At 40.9% G+C, this 19460-nt stretch overlaps 1 protein-coding gene across 1 annotated transcript in view; it reads left to right on the forward strand.

Annotated features, from left to right (window-relative positions):
* The window catches only part of CADPS (calcium dependent secretion activator), a 799713-nt gene that overhangs the window by 535353 nt on the left and 244900 nt on the right, over window positions 1-19460 (forward strand). The window contains exon 13 of the mRNA XM_087866885.1: window positions 8938-9018. Within this exon, the coding sequence (XP_087723011.1) occupies window positions 8938-9018 (81 nt within the window). The remainder of the gene's footprint in view (window positions 1-8937; window positions 9019-19460) is intronic.

The raw sequence follows: 19460 nt of genomic DNA on the forward strand, positions 1-19460 counted from the left end.
TAAGAGGCTGCAGACAGAGTTCTGTATATCGTGCAGTGTCACAGAGCTGGTTAGTGGTAGAACAAAGATTTGAGCCCAGATCTGACTGTTTCCAGTTCCTAAGTCCCTGATGACTGTGCCCCATACCTATTCTGGTGGGGAATGGAAATCTGAGACTTGTGACACACAGAAGGCTTAGGTACTAAACTGACTGGCAGTGCCTATAGAGCCAAGCTGATACATAGCTCAAGTAATCAAGGAGGGCTTCCCTGCAGGAAGCAGGTCTGAAACCAGACCCTGAACAACATGTCTGATTTGAAATGGAAGGGAGAGAGGAGGTCATTCCAGGACTGGGTGAGAATGGGAAAAGACTGGTTGAACACTGCAGGATCATAAAGGAATAGATTGGTTTTCTGTCTGGGGTATTTTTATGTATTTATTTGCTGCTTGCTCAGAGAATTACTGCATTTGGAGCTCTTGTGTTATATTTACTGCATTGCCAGAAGCCAGCAAAGACATAAAACTGGTGACTCAAATAAAGAGGATGTTCTTATTGGCTGGCAAACTCTGGGAGCTCAACCCTGCATTTTGCAATCAAGAAGTACCTCCCTCAGATGGGAACTTTGACCTACTCAAGGTCTTCTCTTAGAGAGAAAATAAGGCATGGTAAAGAAAGACACTAATGATCTTATTTTAACTCTTCAGCAAATGAGATAGTATCTCCTTGGGTGATTTTTATAAAAACAGAATGGAATTGAGTATGCACGGGACACCAAATTCCACGTTTTCTCTAGAAATAACCCTGGAACAGAGCCCTAGTAAAGACAGATCACAGGCAAGCCTGCAGACTGCACGAGATACACCCCCAGTAATAAAAATAGAATAATAAACCTGCAATGTGTTGAACCCCTACAGTGTGAAAATGTCTGTTATGATCATCATTACAGTACTTCTCTGAGGGTATTACTTTAAAGCTGTGGGTACAGATGCTCAGAGAGGTTGAGTGCCCTAGCCCTGGTCACACAGTGAGTATGTGACAGAGGTTGGGTTTGATCTTAAGGTTTTCTGATTCTAAAATCCATGCTCTACTTTCTATGGCCTGTGTCCTCTGTGAAGGGCCAATTATCTCTGAAACTCCTGGCAAACTATTTAATCTTTTGAAACTTGGTTTCCTTCCTCAAAGCAGGAAAAACCTGTTCTGCCCCTTTGAAGAGTTATTAGAATCAGAATTTGTGTAAGGATGAGATACGCAGGCTGCAGAATGTCAAGTACTAATAGCTGCTGAGATTTACTGAAAGTGATGGTGTGCCAGGCACTCTGCTAAGGGGCATACACATACCATCTCATTTAACCTCTCATCAATCCATGCGGTAGGTATTGTCATTATTATTCCCATCTTACAGTTAAGGTAGTTGAAAAAAATTAAAAGTTCAGGCTCAGAGAGATCTTGTAACTTGTTCAGCACCGCTTGGCTTCAAAGTAGAAAAGCTGGGACACCTGGGTGGCTCAGTCGGTTAAGCATCTGCCTGCAGCTCAGGTCATGATCCCAGGCTCCTGGGATCGAGTTCCGCATCAGGCTCCCTGCTCAACAGGGAGTCTGCTTCTCCCCCTGCCTGTCTGTCTGTCTCTCTCTCTCTCTGACAAATAAATAAATAAATAAATAAAATCTTTAAAAAAAAAAAAAGAAAAGAAAAGCAAGGATTTGAAGCTGCATAGTAGAGGGGGACCCCTTGCCAATCACATCCTACAGCCTCATCAGACATGGACCAAGGGGAGACAGGTCAGTAGGAAAGGAGTTTGGAGGTGGTAGCCAGGCGCTGAATGCAGTGATACAGCCACAGCCCAAACTTCAGTACATTCTTGAGACAGGAGGTTGGACACCCACATCCCTTGGAGGGAAACGGACGCTGTCCTGGCTGTAACTTTCCAGACTGCAGTGTGCCAGGAGGGCAGCATTTGCTGGAGCAGTTTGTCTGTGAAGGAGGAGAAAAAGCACAGGGCTGTGGAGAAAAGGAGGACCGTGCCAGCCGATAGCAAGCGCCTCTGCCCTCCTCTGCAGTAGCTTTTGGCAGCCTCCTTCTCAGACACTAATCCCTGGGAACCGAGGGGCCAGGCTAGGAGGTGGAGAGAAACAGGGAAAACAGATCCAGTGAACCCAGGTCAGCCGGTGGCTTGCACCGCTGCTGCTGACAGGCGCACTGCCTCAAGCCCCCAGAGTCCAGAATTAAGAATGCTTCAGCAGGAATGTAACTGATGACAGGCCAGCAAAGGTCAGTCTTTCCCTATTTCTGCAGAGAATGGCCCTTCCCAGAACACAGTCACTAAGCAGTAAAACGTAGCAAGCTAGAAGTTAGCAGGTGGGGAACCTGGTCCCAGCCCTCTCACTGATTATTGAGTGACTCTGGGCAGGTCACTTTCCCTCTTTGGGACACAGTTAATTAACTCAGTCCTTTCGTTGGTCAGGCAATTATCAGAGCCCCCTCTGTGTTCAGCACCATACTAGGTGCTGGGAATGTAGAGAGAAGCAAAACACACACATCCCTGCCCTCATGGACCTTAACAGTGTAGTAGGTAAACATCAAATAATCACATAAGTACATATAAAATTACAGTTGTGAAAAATACTTAGAGAAGGAAAGGTGCATAGTGCTAGGAGAGCTTGGCAGGAGAAACTCACCAAGTCTGGAGGGTCAGAGAAGAGTTTGCTGCAAAGCCTAGGATGAAGAATAAGAACTGGTTGTATGAGTCAAGGAGGAGACAAGGGAGAATGTTCCAGGCTTGGGAAAGGGTGTGTGCCAATGCCTGGCAGCAGGAGAAAACAAACCCTTCCAAAGGCCTCAGTGAGGAGCCCAGTGCCATGTACTGGGGTGGGGGGGATGGGGTTTCCAACAGGCCATGGAGCTCAGAAGGGCCGACACCCGGCTTGAGCTTACTACACTGTCTCAAATGCTCCTTGCCACACTTCTGGACCATTTTCATTGGGGTCCTGAGGCTGAAGTTGCTCCATTCGTTCTGAGGCTGAGTACCACAGATTTTTCCAGAAAGTAGAGCAATTACTCAAATAATGCATAAAGTAATCCACCTGTTTCTGTTTAAATTTTCTGCATATTTGAATCATCTCATCTTTTTGCTTGACTGGAGACTGCCTTGCCGCAGTAATGATGAGTTTGGAAGAGTCCAGAGTTGGACTTGCCCCCCTATCATCATAATGTGTGAGCCCAAAGAATTCAGGCGTCCTAGCGAGAGCTGGTGCCCAAGGATGTTCCCCGTGCAGGCTGATCCTCCAGGGCCTCCGGGGCTAATGAGATTCCAAGTCTGGGCCCAGTAATGATTTCTCTATCACCCTAGAGATGAGACAGAGTGTTCCCAGCTGCGCCCCTCTTAAACTGACATATAGATCCACTTACATAGTGAGGTTCCTTCCTCCCTTTCTCCTCCCTCCAAAAAACTAGATGTGTCCATGGATGTGAGAAAAATGAAGCACATAGGAAAATTGCCTAGCTGAGCACATCCCAGAATGTGCTACACAAACGTGTTACACACAGGATCAGATAAGTTTGGGAAATGTAGGGCCACACGAAGTTGTCTTCTCAGTGATGTGTCTTGCAACTCCCCAGGAAGGGGAAAGAGAGAACCAACCCAACTGACCACATGCCCCTTTCTCTGCAGAACTGGTATCCCCAGAATATACTTTTGAGAAATGCTTGTCTATACTTCACAAAGACTTCTGGGACATAATAGGGTTTGTCATTTCTCAGGTGCAGGGACTATGGATAGAGAGGTCATGACCTTGGCCCCAGGTCCCCCAGCTAAGGGCAAATTGAGGACCAGAACAAGGGCTCCTCTTGTCCACTCCAGGGCTCCCCCGTCCCGGGGTCTAGTTTTCATCATAAATCACAAAGGGCAGGGAGGGGAGTTGACATCTGGTGAGTGCCCACCCTAGAATCAGGATAATTCTAGAAACGTTTTCTAAACTATAGGACCTACTATGTGCCAGCACCATGCTAGGTGCTTTGCATGGGTATCATCTCAGTCAGTCCTAAGAACACACTGGGGTAGGTATCTTATGTTATCCCAGGAGACTGAGGCTTGGGTTCAGTCACTTGTTCAGTCCCTTTGAAGAAGGAAATTGCAAAACCAGGATTTGGACCCCGGTGGGCCTAACTTCCCTTGAAACACACCACATGTTGTCTCATTCAGTCCTTTCAGTAGCCTTGCAAGATCAAAGTGATCCCCACTCAGCAGTTGAGGAACCTGAGGCTCAGAGGTTGAGACCTGACAAGGTCATGGAACCAGGGAGTGGGGTAGCGGGGCACAGACTCCCCTTTGCCCTATTCTAAGACCTGTATCCCCTGCTGCATGGTGTTCCTGCAGATGTGAACCAGGCCAAGAGCAACGCTGGTCTGAGCCTCTGCGTGGCCTAAAGGGGCACAGCCATGAGCTGGAGAGAATCCCAAGCCTCAGGATGGGCTGGAACTGATGGCTTAGGTGATACCTGTCAGCACTTGGGCAGTGCTGAGCTCAGCTCCCCATCACTTTAAGAGCATAGTGCAGGGAAATAGTCCCTTTGCTTGGCAGGCAAATCATGACAACCACCACGCTGCCTCTGCTTGACCTCTGCTAGTAGAAAGATTATTTGTCTAATTAGGTAAAGAGCCTTCATGCACATGTACATATTTTAACCCTAATGAGCTGTCAGCGGAAAGGTTTGCCCTTGGCCTGGTTTGCCAGCTGATCTTTCCTTTCCTTGGTGGAAAAGGCCAGTGCAGTAAACAGAACCTCGTTTCCATGGAAGCTCACTCTCTGGCTTTTTCTTTCTAGCACTTGAAAAGGTAATTACTTGATTTCTCTTTATATTTTCGGATTTCATACAGTGGGGCTGTCAAGCTCCTCGATTGAGGATGGCCTTCTTCATCATGCAGGCTGTTTGAGAGAGCTTTGGTTGCATTTCCTTTTTCATCCTCCCTTCAGATCATTTAGCTGTCAGGCAGCAGCATCTGCCTTCCGGTCACTCCTTCTAATTAAAGTCTAACAGAGCAGAAGGACTTGACCCTGGGTAATGTTGATGACATTGGGAAGCCATGGAAATTTGTCAAGAGATGGGAGCCTTGATCGCTTCCTTTCTAGTGCACAGAGTATAGAGTAGGACCCCCGCATCCATACCGCAGAGGGACATGGTCCCATCTGGCACATTCTCGTCTGAATCTTTGATGCCCCACTGTGGCCCATGTCAGAAATACAGCCACCATGGGCTTGTTTAATAACACAAAGAGCAGCTACCATTTCCTGAGGGTTTGTTCAGGAAACTGTGCCAAGAACTGAGCTGAGCACTTTATACCCAGTGTCTCAGTGAATTCCCATGATAGCCTTAGGTTGATTTATTACACTGATTATTCAGATGAAGAGACCTGGAGCACAGAGAGGTTAAGTAACTTGCCTAAGGTCACACAGCTACTAATCGGCAGAGCCAGGATAAGGACACGCTCATTGCTCTCATTTCTTGAGGAGGGCTCTGGCACTGTTATAGCCTGTCTAGAAGACATCAGCCAGTTGTGACAGGTGAAGGAGGGTAGACATTTCTCTGCCCCCTAGTGGTGGCTCGAGGTGTTAAACTGTCCCATGCATACAAGGAACAAAGTGAGGGCACCGAGTTATTTAATTGTCAGGACCAATTAGGAAACCAAACAAGGCACTTAAGAAAGAAGCCAACATAATGGCAGAGCAAAAGAGCTTCAGTTTGAGGCAAGACAGACTCCATTTCTAATGGGTCATACCACTTTACCAGCTGTGTGAACTGCACCAACATCCTGAACCTTACCGAGACTCAGTTTCTTCATCTGTAAAATGGGGGTGATAATGGTACCTACCCCATAAAGTTGTTTCACATGTAAAATTTCCCAAACTGCCATGTGGAATATTCTTCAGTGAAATAATTGTGTTGTAAAAGACAAAGTTAAATGCAGTTCAATAGGCTTATTAATTCTAGAATTGCTCAGAATCTTAATAATGCTAATATGTATTATAAGTTTTCAGGAGGGAGCAGCATTTCCTGACCCCAGAGTCCTTTTCCTGGGAGAATGCACATTAATATCTAGTTCTTGAGACCCTTTAGAAAAGACTGAAATACAGGCCATAGAATACCTGGGCTCAGCATAGGCATCAATAAATGCCAGCCCCCTCTCTTTTGTGCCCAAAATGTTTAAATAGCCTTATCTGTTCTTGCTAGGTTTAAGCTCCATGGATGCAGCGACTAAGTCTGTCTTATTCCTTTCTGTATTCCACTGTCTTGGCATATCATGACATTCCAAAAAAAATCTGATAAGTGAATGAGTGAGGGAATGCATGAACTAAGGAATGAAGCGTAGTGTAGACCTAGCCTGCTCATCCTCTTTGCCGGCATTTTCCGCTGTCTCTAGTTCCATTTGATGAGGCCAGATGCCTCCATAAAATTTAGTAATGGGGATGGTTCTATTGGGCTGTGTTTTCTCTTTTCAGTATTAACCTCTGTGGACACTGTATCTTCTGACAGAATTCCCAACTTTAGCCCCTAACCAAATCATTTTGCTGCTTCTCAGTGAAGAAGTCAGACGTTTCGTTTGCATATGTATTTTGAGCGAGACATTTGAGTGTTTGCAGTGGGTTGGCACCTGGAACTAAAGAAGTCTTGCGTTTCCAAGGGAATAGAATGAAGACAGCTCATTGGCACTTGAAAACAACATGGAGGCTACCATGTTTCCCATGTGCACCTATGGGGAAGGTTGTAATGCGTGGACCCCTGGGCAGCAGTGTAACTGCTTTCGGGTGGTTTTCTTTATATGTGTGTAGAACAGGGTTTCCACCTCATTCTCTGGGCATTGTATAGTGCAAAAAATAAAAATTTCAGTTTAAATTAAAGAATAATTAAGTTGATCAAAGTCTAGCAGACTTCCTTACCGCAAAACTTCTCAGGGACTTTGTGCATTTTGATACACCATTTTCGAAACTCAACTGACCATTCTTCTGGAACACTTTCTTCTGGAGTATTTAATAAGATTGTTGTTTAGCAGAACTCTTTGGGAAGTGCTGCCTTAGAATATATGGCCTAGAGTTGCAATCCAGTCTTTATGATCTAGGAAATAGTCCTGCCCCTCAAAACTGGAAAGGAGAAGATAAGGCAACTCCTGATTTAAACCGGGTGCTAAAAATGCATGGCATAAAGCTAGATGGATTTTTATGTGTTTTATAAAACAAACCAAGGGACACTTGAGTGACTTAGTCGGTTAAGCCTCTGGCTCTTGGTTTCAGCTCAGGTCATGATCTTGGAGTTGTGAGATCATGCCCTGAGTGAAACCAAGAGCCAGCAACTGGCTGCGAGCTCAGTGAGGAGTCTGCTTGAGATTGTCTTCCTCTCTCTCCCCCTCCCCCCTCACATCTTTCTCTCACTCTCTCCCTCACTCGCTCTATCTCATAAATCTTTTAAAAAAAACCATTGTCGATGCTTCAGAAGTATGACCATAAATTTTTAGTGTTCTTTTTTACATCATATTAAAAAGAACTTCTTTTCTATACCATTTTGTACCATATATGAGATTTTTTTTTTTTAAGCATGGACCTGGGTAGGGGTTTTGTTTTGTTTAGTTTTTTATTATTTTATTTTAGAAGGGGGAACAGGCAGAGGGAGAAGGAGAGAGAAAATCTCAAGCAGACCACCTGCTGAGCACACAGCCCTCAGTGGGGCTCAATCTTATGACCCTGAGGTCATGACCTGAGCCGAAATCAAGAGTCAGACACTTAACTGACTGAGCCACCAAGGTGTCTCTGGATCTGGGTTTTTATTTTCAAATTTCTAAATAAAAATGACTTTTAAAGGAAAGGGACCTAGAAAACTCAGATACTTCTTAAGCTACTTTTTGTTGTGAGTTAATATGCACTATAAAGAGGAATAAAGCCCATTCTATTTGAATGCCACTGTTCCCTATTTATTAAACTTTTCTGTGAATAAAATTAGTCGTTAATTACTGAATAAAACAAACTCAATTACAGTTTGAAGGATAACGATAGGTTTGCTTGGAAATAAAGAGAAAAACCTAATTCATAGAGGAGGATCAGTAACTATGGCCTGCTACATGTTGTTGCACGTAAAGTTTTATTGGAACACAGAGATGCTCATTTGTTTACGTATTGTCAATGTCTGTTTTCACATTTGATTGGAAGAATTGAGTCATTGCAAGAGAGATCGTATGACCCTCAAAGCCGAAAGTAATAATTATATGGCCCGTTATAGAAATGTTTGCCAGTGTCTTTCAAAGATGGAGATTATGTAACCAACCCCTTCATTCTACAGATGAGAAAACCAGAGAAGTTAGGGAGTCTTCCAGGCTTCTTTATGCTTGGATATGCTGATTCTTATGTCCTAATAGCTCTAACTACAGGGAAGACAAAGATAGATTTCAACTTAGATATTAACACCAACTCAGTGGTAGTGGCCATCTGGAGTACTGGCTGAGAAGGTATTAGGGCTTAGTAAGAAGGAATGCAATGATTGATTAATCTCCCATGGTCTAGGGGTGGGACAGCTGTAGGATATATGCCATGTAGGCACTATGGATAAGCACTGTGTCTGCTCCACACATTTCTCATAGTTATATTACTGTCTCCTTCTTTGTACATCTGTCACATAAACACTTTCTTCATTGGACCAAAACAGAGGTGCTGTATTGGGCCCTCATTAGAAGCACTGCTGCCTAGCAGTTCCAAAGTGATTCATGTGCAAGTTCATTCGGATGTCTTTCCTAGCAACTGCCTAGGATTTAACTTAAGATTTCCCTCCAATTGGATTTGTCTGTTATAACAAGATTCTTAACTTTTAGTGAAATATATCTGTGGGAGCAGAGATTGGGGCATGTAAAATGCAAAGTCATGAGTTCACTGGTTTTTGTGATCCAAGCTGAAAGTCTCTGTATTTGTGCTTTTCTGCAGCTGGACAATCCAGATGAGCAAGCAGCCCAGATCAGACGAGAGCTGGATGGACGTCTCCAAATGGCAGACCAAATAGCCAGGGTAAAGAAGCTTTGGGGACATTTGCTGGGGGACCAGGCCAAAGTCCCACACTGGAGGCACACTGATCATTAAGGTCCATGGAAAGATAAAACGGAAAAGCAGAGAGGGAGAAAGATGACAGTCATCTGATTGGGCCCTCAACCCTTCTTTCTCAGGGCAGCTGTCCCAGAGATAGCACATATATTTTCTATGCTTCAATCAATACACAAACTCCAGCCTCCCCTTTCTCCCAAGTCCCTTGCTTATATTTCCAGTGGTCTATTGAGCATGTCCTCTTGGATATTCCCCTGCATTTCAGGTTAAATGTGTTTGAAATCTAGCTCCTTATCTTCTTCCCACCATACATACTTACCTACATTGATTCCTCTTCACATGTTCTCTGTCAGTTACTATGGATGGGACCTCCTAGGCATTCTCAGTTTCTCCTTTTTCCTATAGCATCCTACACTCAGTTAGCCACCCAGGTCATTGATTCTGCCTGTGAAATATGGCTCAGATCTCTTGACTGCTTTCCAGTACCACTGCTGGTGCTTTGATTCAGGCCCTCATCCTCCTTGCCTGGATCTTACAATAGCCCCCTAGTGGGTATCCCTGGCTCCACTCCAGCCCCTCGCCTGTCTATCCTTCACACAGTTGCCTTTCTAAACCTCATGCTTGAACGTCTCAAAAACAGAGCCTCAACATCCTTCAGTAGAATCCTCCACTGTCCCCAGAACAAAATCTAACCTCTTGAGAATGATATTCCAGTCTCTTATTCCACAGACTAGATTCTTTCTTATAAGGCTTGCCTCCCACAACTTTCCTACCAGAATTCCCCATTCCAGCTACAGAGAACGTCTCCCTCTGAGTAGTCTAGCAGGCCCTTTCCAGCCTCAATAACTTTGTACCCACTGGAGTGATCTTTCTTTTCTTCTCCATTTAGCAAACCCTCTTACTCAGCCTTTGGTACTGAACTTAAAACCCCTTCTCTAAGAGCTAAGCTAGTTCTTCTCACTCTCATGCTTTCTTCATATCACATATAAACCTTTATTACAACAGTTCATTGAATGGTGACTATATTTTTTCATGTCTGAGCCTCCCAGTAGAAAGGATTTCTCTAGAGTTGGGCTTTTGTCTTACTATTGATGACTGAACCTAAGTGTTATCTACTATTACTGCTTTTGCTGTCACTTGTGTTATTATTGATAGTAGTAATGCTAATTATATTCACTGAATATTGATTCCGTTTCACACATACTAAATGCTTTACATGTACCTTCTCATTTAATCCTTCAAACAGCCCTATAAGGATATTCAGTTATCATTTTTGTTTTAGAGGTGGGAAAATCAAGACTGAGCATAATAGGTACTTGTTAAGGTGCTACACTAGACTCTTAAGTCTGTCTAAATATGAGGCCTGCAACGAGGGTAAGACACTCACATAAGGTACAAAATTTAAAAGCAAGGGGCCAGAAATGCAGTAAGCAAGATAAATAACATTTTAATGAAATATTTTTTAATCAAAATTAATGCAAAAATCCATGGAGAACAAAATATCAAAATTTTAAATAATTAGATCCTACTAGTTCCTATGGTAACCACAGAACATGTGTGCCTCTGAGGGTAGGGGACTATAGGAGATGGTAGGGAGGATGGGCAGTTAGCAGAGCTTGGCATCCAACTTTTCTCTTCATGGAAAGAAGTATCTCAGGACCTGGACATGTGGGAAGGACTTCCACTAGAAGAGAAACCAAAAAGAGATTCCAAAAAGCTCAAAAATCTCCGTTTGTGCTTAAGCAGCTTTATTGAAATATTTTGCATCTTGTTTTTGGACATCCTCAAAGTTTATAGTAGAGTCATTCTGTTGGCTAAAAATAATATGCAGTTATGAATTTGCCGAAAGGTAGTGTAAAAGGCTCTTATGTTTGAAAATCCTGCTTAAGGAAGGAAAAAACATCAATAAGACTTCAGAATTTACTTCTGTAAACTCAGTGTCTCCTCAGCAGATTATCCAGAAAATGGAGGTCATTTGGTCCATTCTCTGCCTTTAGGCAATTATTACATCCCCAACTAATAAGTATTCATCCCATTTGAAGAAAATCACACACACAAGCACACACCCCACACATACTTCAAAGACAAGCTCGTGGCACCTTTATTTTAGTTGTTTATTTTGAGGCTTCACATGGTAATTTAAGGAACTAGTGTAATTTCAATTTTTAAAAGACCATGAATGAACAACTGTTATATAGTGAGCCCAATTGCTCATCTGTGAACAATAGTAGACCAAAAAACTCTTTCTCACGGCCCATACCATTAGGTATTCTGATACCAAGTTGGATATTATTGACAACTTAGAACTAGACTTTCTTACATAATGAAATAGCCAATTAGAGTGAATCTTGGTCATTATTTGTAGAGAATAGAGAGTAATTTCAAAGTATATGGAAAATCCTCTGAACATTTAGGGTATTGAGGATTTCTATGAGAGAGTCTGCCCATCATTATCTCCTGTTCTTGTAGAAATGGACTACCTTCTTCTTCGTTGTTTATTCATGCCAGTGGTCTCCTTGCCACAGCTAGTTAGTCCTGGAAGTGTGTTCTTTACCCACATGGAACCAGTCACAATTTCCAGCCTGCCCTGACCATGAGTGATTGGTCCAGAAATGGATGCCTGATGCAACTAAACCAGTGAATTACTGCCCTGGGACCTGTGGACTGTGGGCCAACAGGGCTGTATCCTCTCATGCTAGAAAGATGTCTGCAGTCGTGTTCAAGTCTTCCGTGAAGGGAAAAGGAGATAAAAGAATGAAGTCAATGTACAAAGAGAGAGAGAGACAGGAAATATACTGAGATCCTCAGGATGTTCAAGTCCCTGGTTGTGCTTATTCTCGAGCCTCAACTGTGTAACTGGTTTTCCCTCAGTTTAGTTGGATTCTGAGACAAATAAATTCTCTTTGCTTAAGCCAGTCTGGCTAATACTAAGGAAAATTGAGAAATATCTGTTAAAAATTAAACAAAATATCAAGATTTTAGATATTGGCTAGGTCATGAAGGGATATTGAAACAAAGCACCCCAGCTTATCTTCTTTTAGCAAACCCTGATTTTTCTATTTCTGGCATCACAGTGAATTTCAGTGACAGTGTGCTATTCAACCCATATGGCTGAACATCAGCTCCTGTAAATATCATAACCAGAAATTCCTGGATAGGGGACAGGCAAGATGGTGGCGTAGGAAGATCCTGAGCTCACCTCCTCCCACAGACACAACAAATCTACAACTGCATGTGGAATTTCCCCTTTGAAGGGGGCCTAGAAACTGGATGAGCAGGGCCTTCACAACAAGGGACAGCACTGACACGGGTGGAAGTGGCAGAGACACAGTCTCACTAAGGAAGAAACCACACCCCAGATGTAGCATTTCATGCCAATCAGAAGGACCTCAGAAATACAGAAATTATTGCTGAGGAGAAGAGCTTTGAGCTCCACATCAAAAACTTCAACCCTTAGATCCTACACAGAAGATCAGCCCCCAAAACACCAGGCTTTGAAAACCAACAGGGAAACCTATGGAACTGTAGAGAAAGCAAAACTGCTATCAAGGGGCTTAAGCACAGACTCACTCAACCTGGAAACCAGTGCAAAAACACGAGATTGAAAAGCACATAGACCACAGGTGAATGAGATCCACTTACTAATCTTGGAATGTCAGCTAGTGAGGCAGGAGACAGCTGAGTCTCTCCCTGGGGACTGAGACACTGGCTGCAGCCAATTTTCCTATTTCATTATGCTGTGCTTATCCTGGTACTGGTAGGCACCATTGTGGAATTCTCCCTTTAGACTGCTGTGTCGGGGGATGTGCCCCACTGAGAGCCCTGTACAATCCTATACCTCAGCAGGGCCTATCAGCCAAAAGGACAATAACCCCACCAAGCAGCATTACTGCAGTACTCACAGTCAGGCCTTACAGCCAGATGGGATGGGGCCAGCCCTGCACAACAGTGAGTTGTCACCCAGCCACAACAGGAGAGTGTATACAGCCCACACTAGGGACAACCCTGGGACACCTCACTCAGGTGACATGGGGAGTTTGCATTACTGGGCCCCACATGACACATTCTGCGTAAAGCCACTCTTTCAAGACTGGGAGACTGATCTGTCTAATAGAATAAAACAGAAAAATTGGGCATAACGAGGAGACAGAGGAATACGTTCCAAATGAGAGAACAAGACAAAACCTCAGAAAAAGAACTAAATGAAATGGAGATAAGCAATCTACCAGATAAAGAGTTCAAAGTAATGATCATAAATTTGCTCACCCAACTTAGGAGAATAATGGATGAACACAGTGAGTGCTTCAACAAAGAGATAGAAAATACAAAAAAGAGGGGTGCCTGGGTGGCAGAGTGGTTGAGCGTCTGCCTTCAGCTCAGGGCGTGATCCCGGCGTTCTGGGATCGAGCCCATCAGGCTCCTCTGCTATGAGCCTGCTTCTTCCTCTCCCACTCCCCCTGCTTGTGTTCCCTCTCTCGCTGACTGTCTCTATCTCTGTCAAATAAATAAATAAAATCTTTAAAAAAAAATTTAAAAAAAGAAAATACAAAAAAGAACCAGTCAGAGCTGAAGAACACAATAACTGAAATGAAAAATGAAATGAAGAATATGCCAAAGGGATTCAGCAGCAGATTCGATGATGGAAGAAGGATGGAAGATATGATAGTGCAAATCACATAATCAGAACAACAAGAAGAAAAAAGAATTTTAAAAATGAGAATAGTTTAAGAGACCTCTGAGACAACATCAAGTATACTAACATTTAATATTATGGAGTCTCAGAAGGAAAGTGAGAAAGGGACATAAAACCTATTTGAAGAGATAATGGCTGAAATCTTCCCTAACCTGACAAAGGAAACAGGCATCCAGGTCCAGAAATCACAGAAAGCCCCAACTAAGATGAACCCAAAGAGACACACCAAGACATGTTATAACCAGAGTGTAAATAGTTAAAGAGAGAATCAAAATCATCAAGAGAAAAACAAGTAGTTACATACAAAGGAACCCCCATAAGACTATAGCTGATTTTTAAGCAGAAATTTTGCAGATCGACAGGGAGTGACATGATATACTCAAAGTGCTGAAAGGAAAAAAGTTATAACCGAGAATACTCTACCCAGTATTTTTATTACTCAGAATTGAAGACAAGATAAGGAGTTCCCCAGATACGCAAAAGCTGAAGGAGTTCATCAATACCATATCAGCCTTACAAGAAATTTTAAAGGGATTTCTTTAAATGGAAAAGAAAGTTCATAACTAGAAATAAGAAAATTATGAAAGAAAAAAATTTCACTGGCAAAGGTAAACATATAGTACACATAATGAATAAACCACCTACATAGCTAATATGAAGGTTTAAAGATAAAAGTAGTAAAATCATCCAGACCTAAAATAATCAAGGGATACAAAAAAATAGTAAGATGTGAAATATAATATCAAAAACAAAATGGGGGTGGAGATGTTGTACTTTTAGAATATACTTGAACTTAAGCAACCATCAATTTAAAATAGAGTGCCATATATGTAGGGTGTTATACATGAACCTCATAGTAACCACAAACCAAATACCTGTAATAGACACACACAAAAATAAAAAGAAAAGAACACAGGTATAACAATAAGGAAAGTCACAAAATCACAAGGGAAGAGAGCAAGAGAAGAAGACAGGAAGAGAGAAGAGCTATTAAAAACAACCAGAAAACAGTCAACAAAATGGCAATAAGTACATATCTGTCAGTAATTACTTTAAATGTAAATGGACTAAATGTTCTAATCAAAAGACATATAGTAGCTGAATGGATTCAAACAAACAAACAAACAAGACCCATCTGTATGCTGCCTACCAGAGACTCACTTCAGATCTAAACACAAACACAGACTTAAAGTGAAGGGATGGAAAAAGATATTTCACGCTAAAAAAAAGTTCATGTAGCAATAATTATATCAGACAAAATAGACTTTAAAACAAAGACTGTAACAAGAGATGAAGGGCATTACATAATAATAAAGGAATCAGTACAAGACAATTTATAACACTTATAAATATTTATGCACCCAAAATAAAGGTACCTAAATACATAAAACAAACATTAACAGACGTAAAGGGAGAAATGGACAGTAGTACAATAATAGTTGGAGACTTTAACACCCCACTTACCTCAATGGAGAGATCATCCAAACAGAAAACCAATAAGGAAACGTTGGCCTCAAAAAATACCTTAGATCAGATGGACTTAATGAATATATACAAAGCATTCCATTCAGAACAGCAGAATATACATTCTTCTCAAGGGTACATGGAACACTTTCTAGGAGAGATAGTATGTATGTTAGGCCACAGAACACATCTCAATAAATTTAAGATTGAAATCAGATCAAGTATCTTTTCTGACCACAGTAATATGAAACTAGAGATCGACTACAAGAAAACTGTAAAAAAAAAAAAAAAAACCCACAAACATGTGGAGGCTAAACAACATGCTACTAAACAACCAATGGGTCAATGAGGAAATTTAAAAATACCTTGAAACAAATAAAAATAGAAACACAACAGTCCAACATCTATGGAACACAGTAAAACAGCTCTAAGAGAGAAGTTTATAGTGATACAGACTCACCTCAAGAAACAAGAAAAATTTCAAATAAACAATCCAACCTTACACCTAAAGGAACTAGACAAAGAGCAAAGCCTAAAGTTAGCAGAAGGAAGGAAATAATAAAAATCAGACCAGAAATACATGATGACTAAAAACAAAACGATAGAAAAGATCAGTGAAACTAAGAGCTAATTCTTTGAAGAAATAAACAAAATTGATAAACCCTTAGCCAGATTCATTAAGAAGAGAGAGACAGTTCAAATAAATAGAATCAGAAATGAAAGAGAAGTTCCAACTGATACCACAGAAATACTGAGAATAATAAGAGACTACTACAAATAATTATATGTCAACAAATGGGACAACCTAGAACAAATGGATAAATTCCTACAAACATATAATCTTCCAAGACTGAATCAAGAAGAAATAGAAAATCTGAATATACTGATTGTTATTTATGAAATTGAGTCAGTAATCCAATAACCCCAACAAACAAAACTCCAGGACCAGATGGCTTCACAGATGAAGTCTACCAAACACTTAAGAAAGAGTTAATACCTATCCTTCTCAGACTATTCCAAAAAACTAAAGAGAAAAGAATGCTTCCAAATTCATTCTGTGATATATTAACATTACCCTGATAGCAAAACCAGACTACACTGCAAAAACAGAAAATTACAGGCCAGTATCCCTGATGAACATAGATACAAAAATCCTCAACAAAATATGAGTAACCTTAATTTAACAGTACAGTAAAAGGATCATATAGCATGATCAAATGGGATTTATTCCAGGAGTGGAGGGATGATTCAATATCTGCAAATCAATCAGTGTGATCTATCACATTAACAAAAAGAAGGGAAAAATTATATGATCATTTCAATAGATGCAGAAAAAGCATTCACCGAAATTCAACATCCAGTTGTGATTAAAACTCTCAAAAAAGTCAGTACAGAGGGAATATACCTCAATATGATAAAGGCCATCTATGACAAACCTACAGCTAACATCATACTCAATAGTGAAAAGCTGAAAATCTTTCCTTTAAAATGAGGAAGAAGACAAGGATGCCCACTCTCACCACTTTTATTCAACATAGTATTAGAAGTCTTAGCCACAGAAATCTGACAAGAAAAAGAAATAAAAGACAACCAGATTGGGAAAGAAGTAAAACTGTCACTATTCCCAGATGACATAATACTGTGTATAGGAAACCCTTAAAACTCCACCAAAAGATTATTAGAACTAATAAGTGAATTCAGTAAAGTTGCAGGATACAAAATTAATATACATAAATTTGTGGAATTTATATACACAAACAACAAACTATCCAAAAGAGAAATTAAGGAAACAATTCCACTTACAGTTGGATCAAAAGGAATAGAATACCTAGGAATAAACTTAAACTTGTTGCTCTGAAAACTAAGACATTGATGAAAGGCACAAATAAATGGAAAGTTATACTTTGCTCAAGGAGTGGAAAAATTGTTAAAATTTCCATGCTACCCAAAGCAGTCCTCACATTCAGTGCAATATCTATCAATATACCAATAATATTTTTCACAAAACTAGAACAAATAATCCTGAAATTTGTATGGAACCACAAAGACCTCAAATAGCTAAAGCAATCTTGAGAAAGAAGAGTGCAGATGAGCATTGTCCACAATAGCTAAATTGTGAAAGGAGCCGGGATGCCCTTCAACAGACGAATGAATGTGGTCCATATATACAATGGAGTATTACTCAGCCATCAGAAAGAACGATTACCCAACATTTGCAACAACATGGACAGGACTGGAGGAGATTATGCTAAGTGACATAAGTCAAGCAGAGAAAGACAATTATCGTATGGTTTCACTCATTTATGGAACATAAGAAATAGCAGGGAGACTGGTAGGAGAAGGAAGGGAAGAATGAAGGGGGGTAAACAGAAGGGGAATGAACCACAAGAGACTGTGGACTCTGGGAAACAAACTGAGGACTTCAGAAGGAAGCAGAGTGGGGGATTGGGATAGGCCAGGGACGGGTATTAAGGAGGGCACGTATTGCATGGAGCACTGGGTGTTATACGCAAACAATGAATCATGGAACACTACATCAAAAACTAATGATGTACTCTATGGTGACTAACATAACATAATAAAAAATTAGAAAAAAAAAGAAGAGTGCAGATGGAGGTATCATTTTCCCTGATTTCAAACTATACTACAATGCTATAATAATCAAAACAGTATGGCACAAAAAACACACATGATGAATCAGTGGAACAGTTTTGTTTTGTTTTGTTTTTTTAAAGATTTTATTTATTTATTCGACAGAGATAGAGACAGCCAGCGAGAGAGGGAACACAAGCAGGGGTAGTGGGAGAGGAAGAAGCAGGCTCCCAGCAGAGGAGCCTGATGTGGGGCTCGATCCCAGAACGCCGGGATCATGCCCTGAGCCGAAGGCAGACGCTTAACCGCTGTGCCACCCTGGCGCCCCCAGTGGAACAGGTTTGAGAGCCCAGGAATAACTCCACGCTTATATGGTCAATTAATCTTCAACAAAAGAGGCAAGAATATACAATGGGGAAAAGACCATCTCTTCACTAAATGGTGTTCAGAAAACCAGACAGCTACATACAAAAGAATGAAACTGGGCCACTTTCTTACACCATATACAACAATAAATTCAAAATGTATTAAAGTCTTAAATATAAGACCAGAAACCATAAAACTCCTAGAGGAAAACATAAGCAGAAAACTCTTGGACATAAGTCTAAGCAATATTTTTTGGGTCTGTCTCCTCAAGCAAGGGCCACAAAAGCAAAAATAAACAAATGGGACTACATCAAACTAAAAAACTTGCATAGTGAAGGAAACCATCAGTAAACAAAAAGACAACCTACTGAATGAAGATTTTGTAAATGATATAACTGAGAAGGGATTAATATCCAAAACCTATTTTAAAAACTCACACAGCTCATACACAACTAATGAATCATCAAAATTTACATCAAAAACCAGGGATGTACTGTATGGTGACTAACATAATATAATTTAAAAATATTATTAAAAAAATAAATTAAAAACATTAAAAAAATAAAACAAAAAAAATTTTTTAAAAAACGCACACAGCTCAATTTCAAAAAAACCAAACAATCCAAATTTAAAAAAGGGCAGAGGACCTGAATAGATATTTCTCCAACGAAGACACACAGATGGCCAACAGACACATGAAAAGATTTTCAACATCACTAAGCATCAGGGAAATGCAATCAAAACTACAATGAGATAACACCTCACACCTGTCAGAATGGCTGTCACCAAAAAGACAAGAAATAACCAGTGTTGGTGAGGATGTGTGCAAAAGGGAACCCTGTGTCCTACAGGTGGGAGTGAAAAATGTTACAGCCACTATGGAAAGCAGTATGGAGGTTCCTCAAAACAAATAAAAATAGAACTATCATGCAATCTCACAATTCCACTTCTGGATATTTATCTGAGGAAAACAAAAATGCTAATTTGAAAAAGTATGTGCACCTCTATGTTTACTGCAGCGTCATTTACAATTGCCAAGATAGGGAGGCGACCCAAGTGTCCATTAGTAGATGAATGGACAAAGAAGATATGGTATATATATCCAATGGAATATTACTCAACCCTAAAAAAGGAGTGAGAGCTTTCGGCTTGTGGCAACATGGATGGACCTAGAGGGTATTTAATAAGTGAAATAAGTCAGACAGAGAAAGACAAATATCATATGATGTCACATGTGTGGAATCAAAAAACAACAAACAAAATAAAACAGAAACAGACTCATGGATACAGAGAA

Source organism: Ursus americanus, chromosome 14 (assembly GCF_024610735.1).
Source record: "Ursus americanus isolate L20-20 chromosome 14, mUrsAme1.1.p, whole genome shotgun sequence".
NCBI classification, from domain to species: Eukaryota; Metazoa; Chordata; class Mammalia; order Carnivora; family Ursidae; genus Ursus; species Ursus americanus.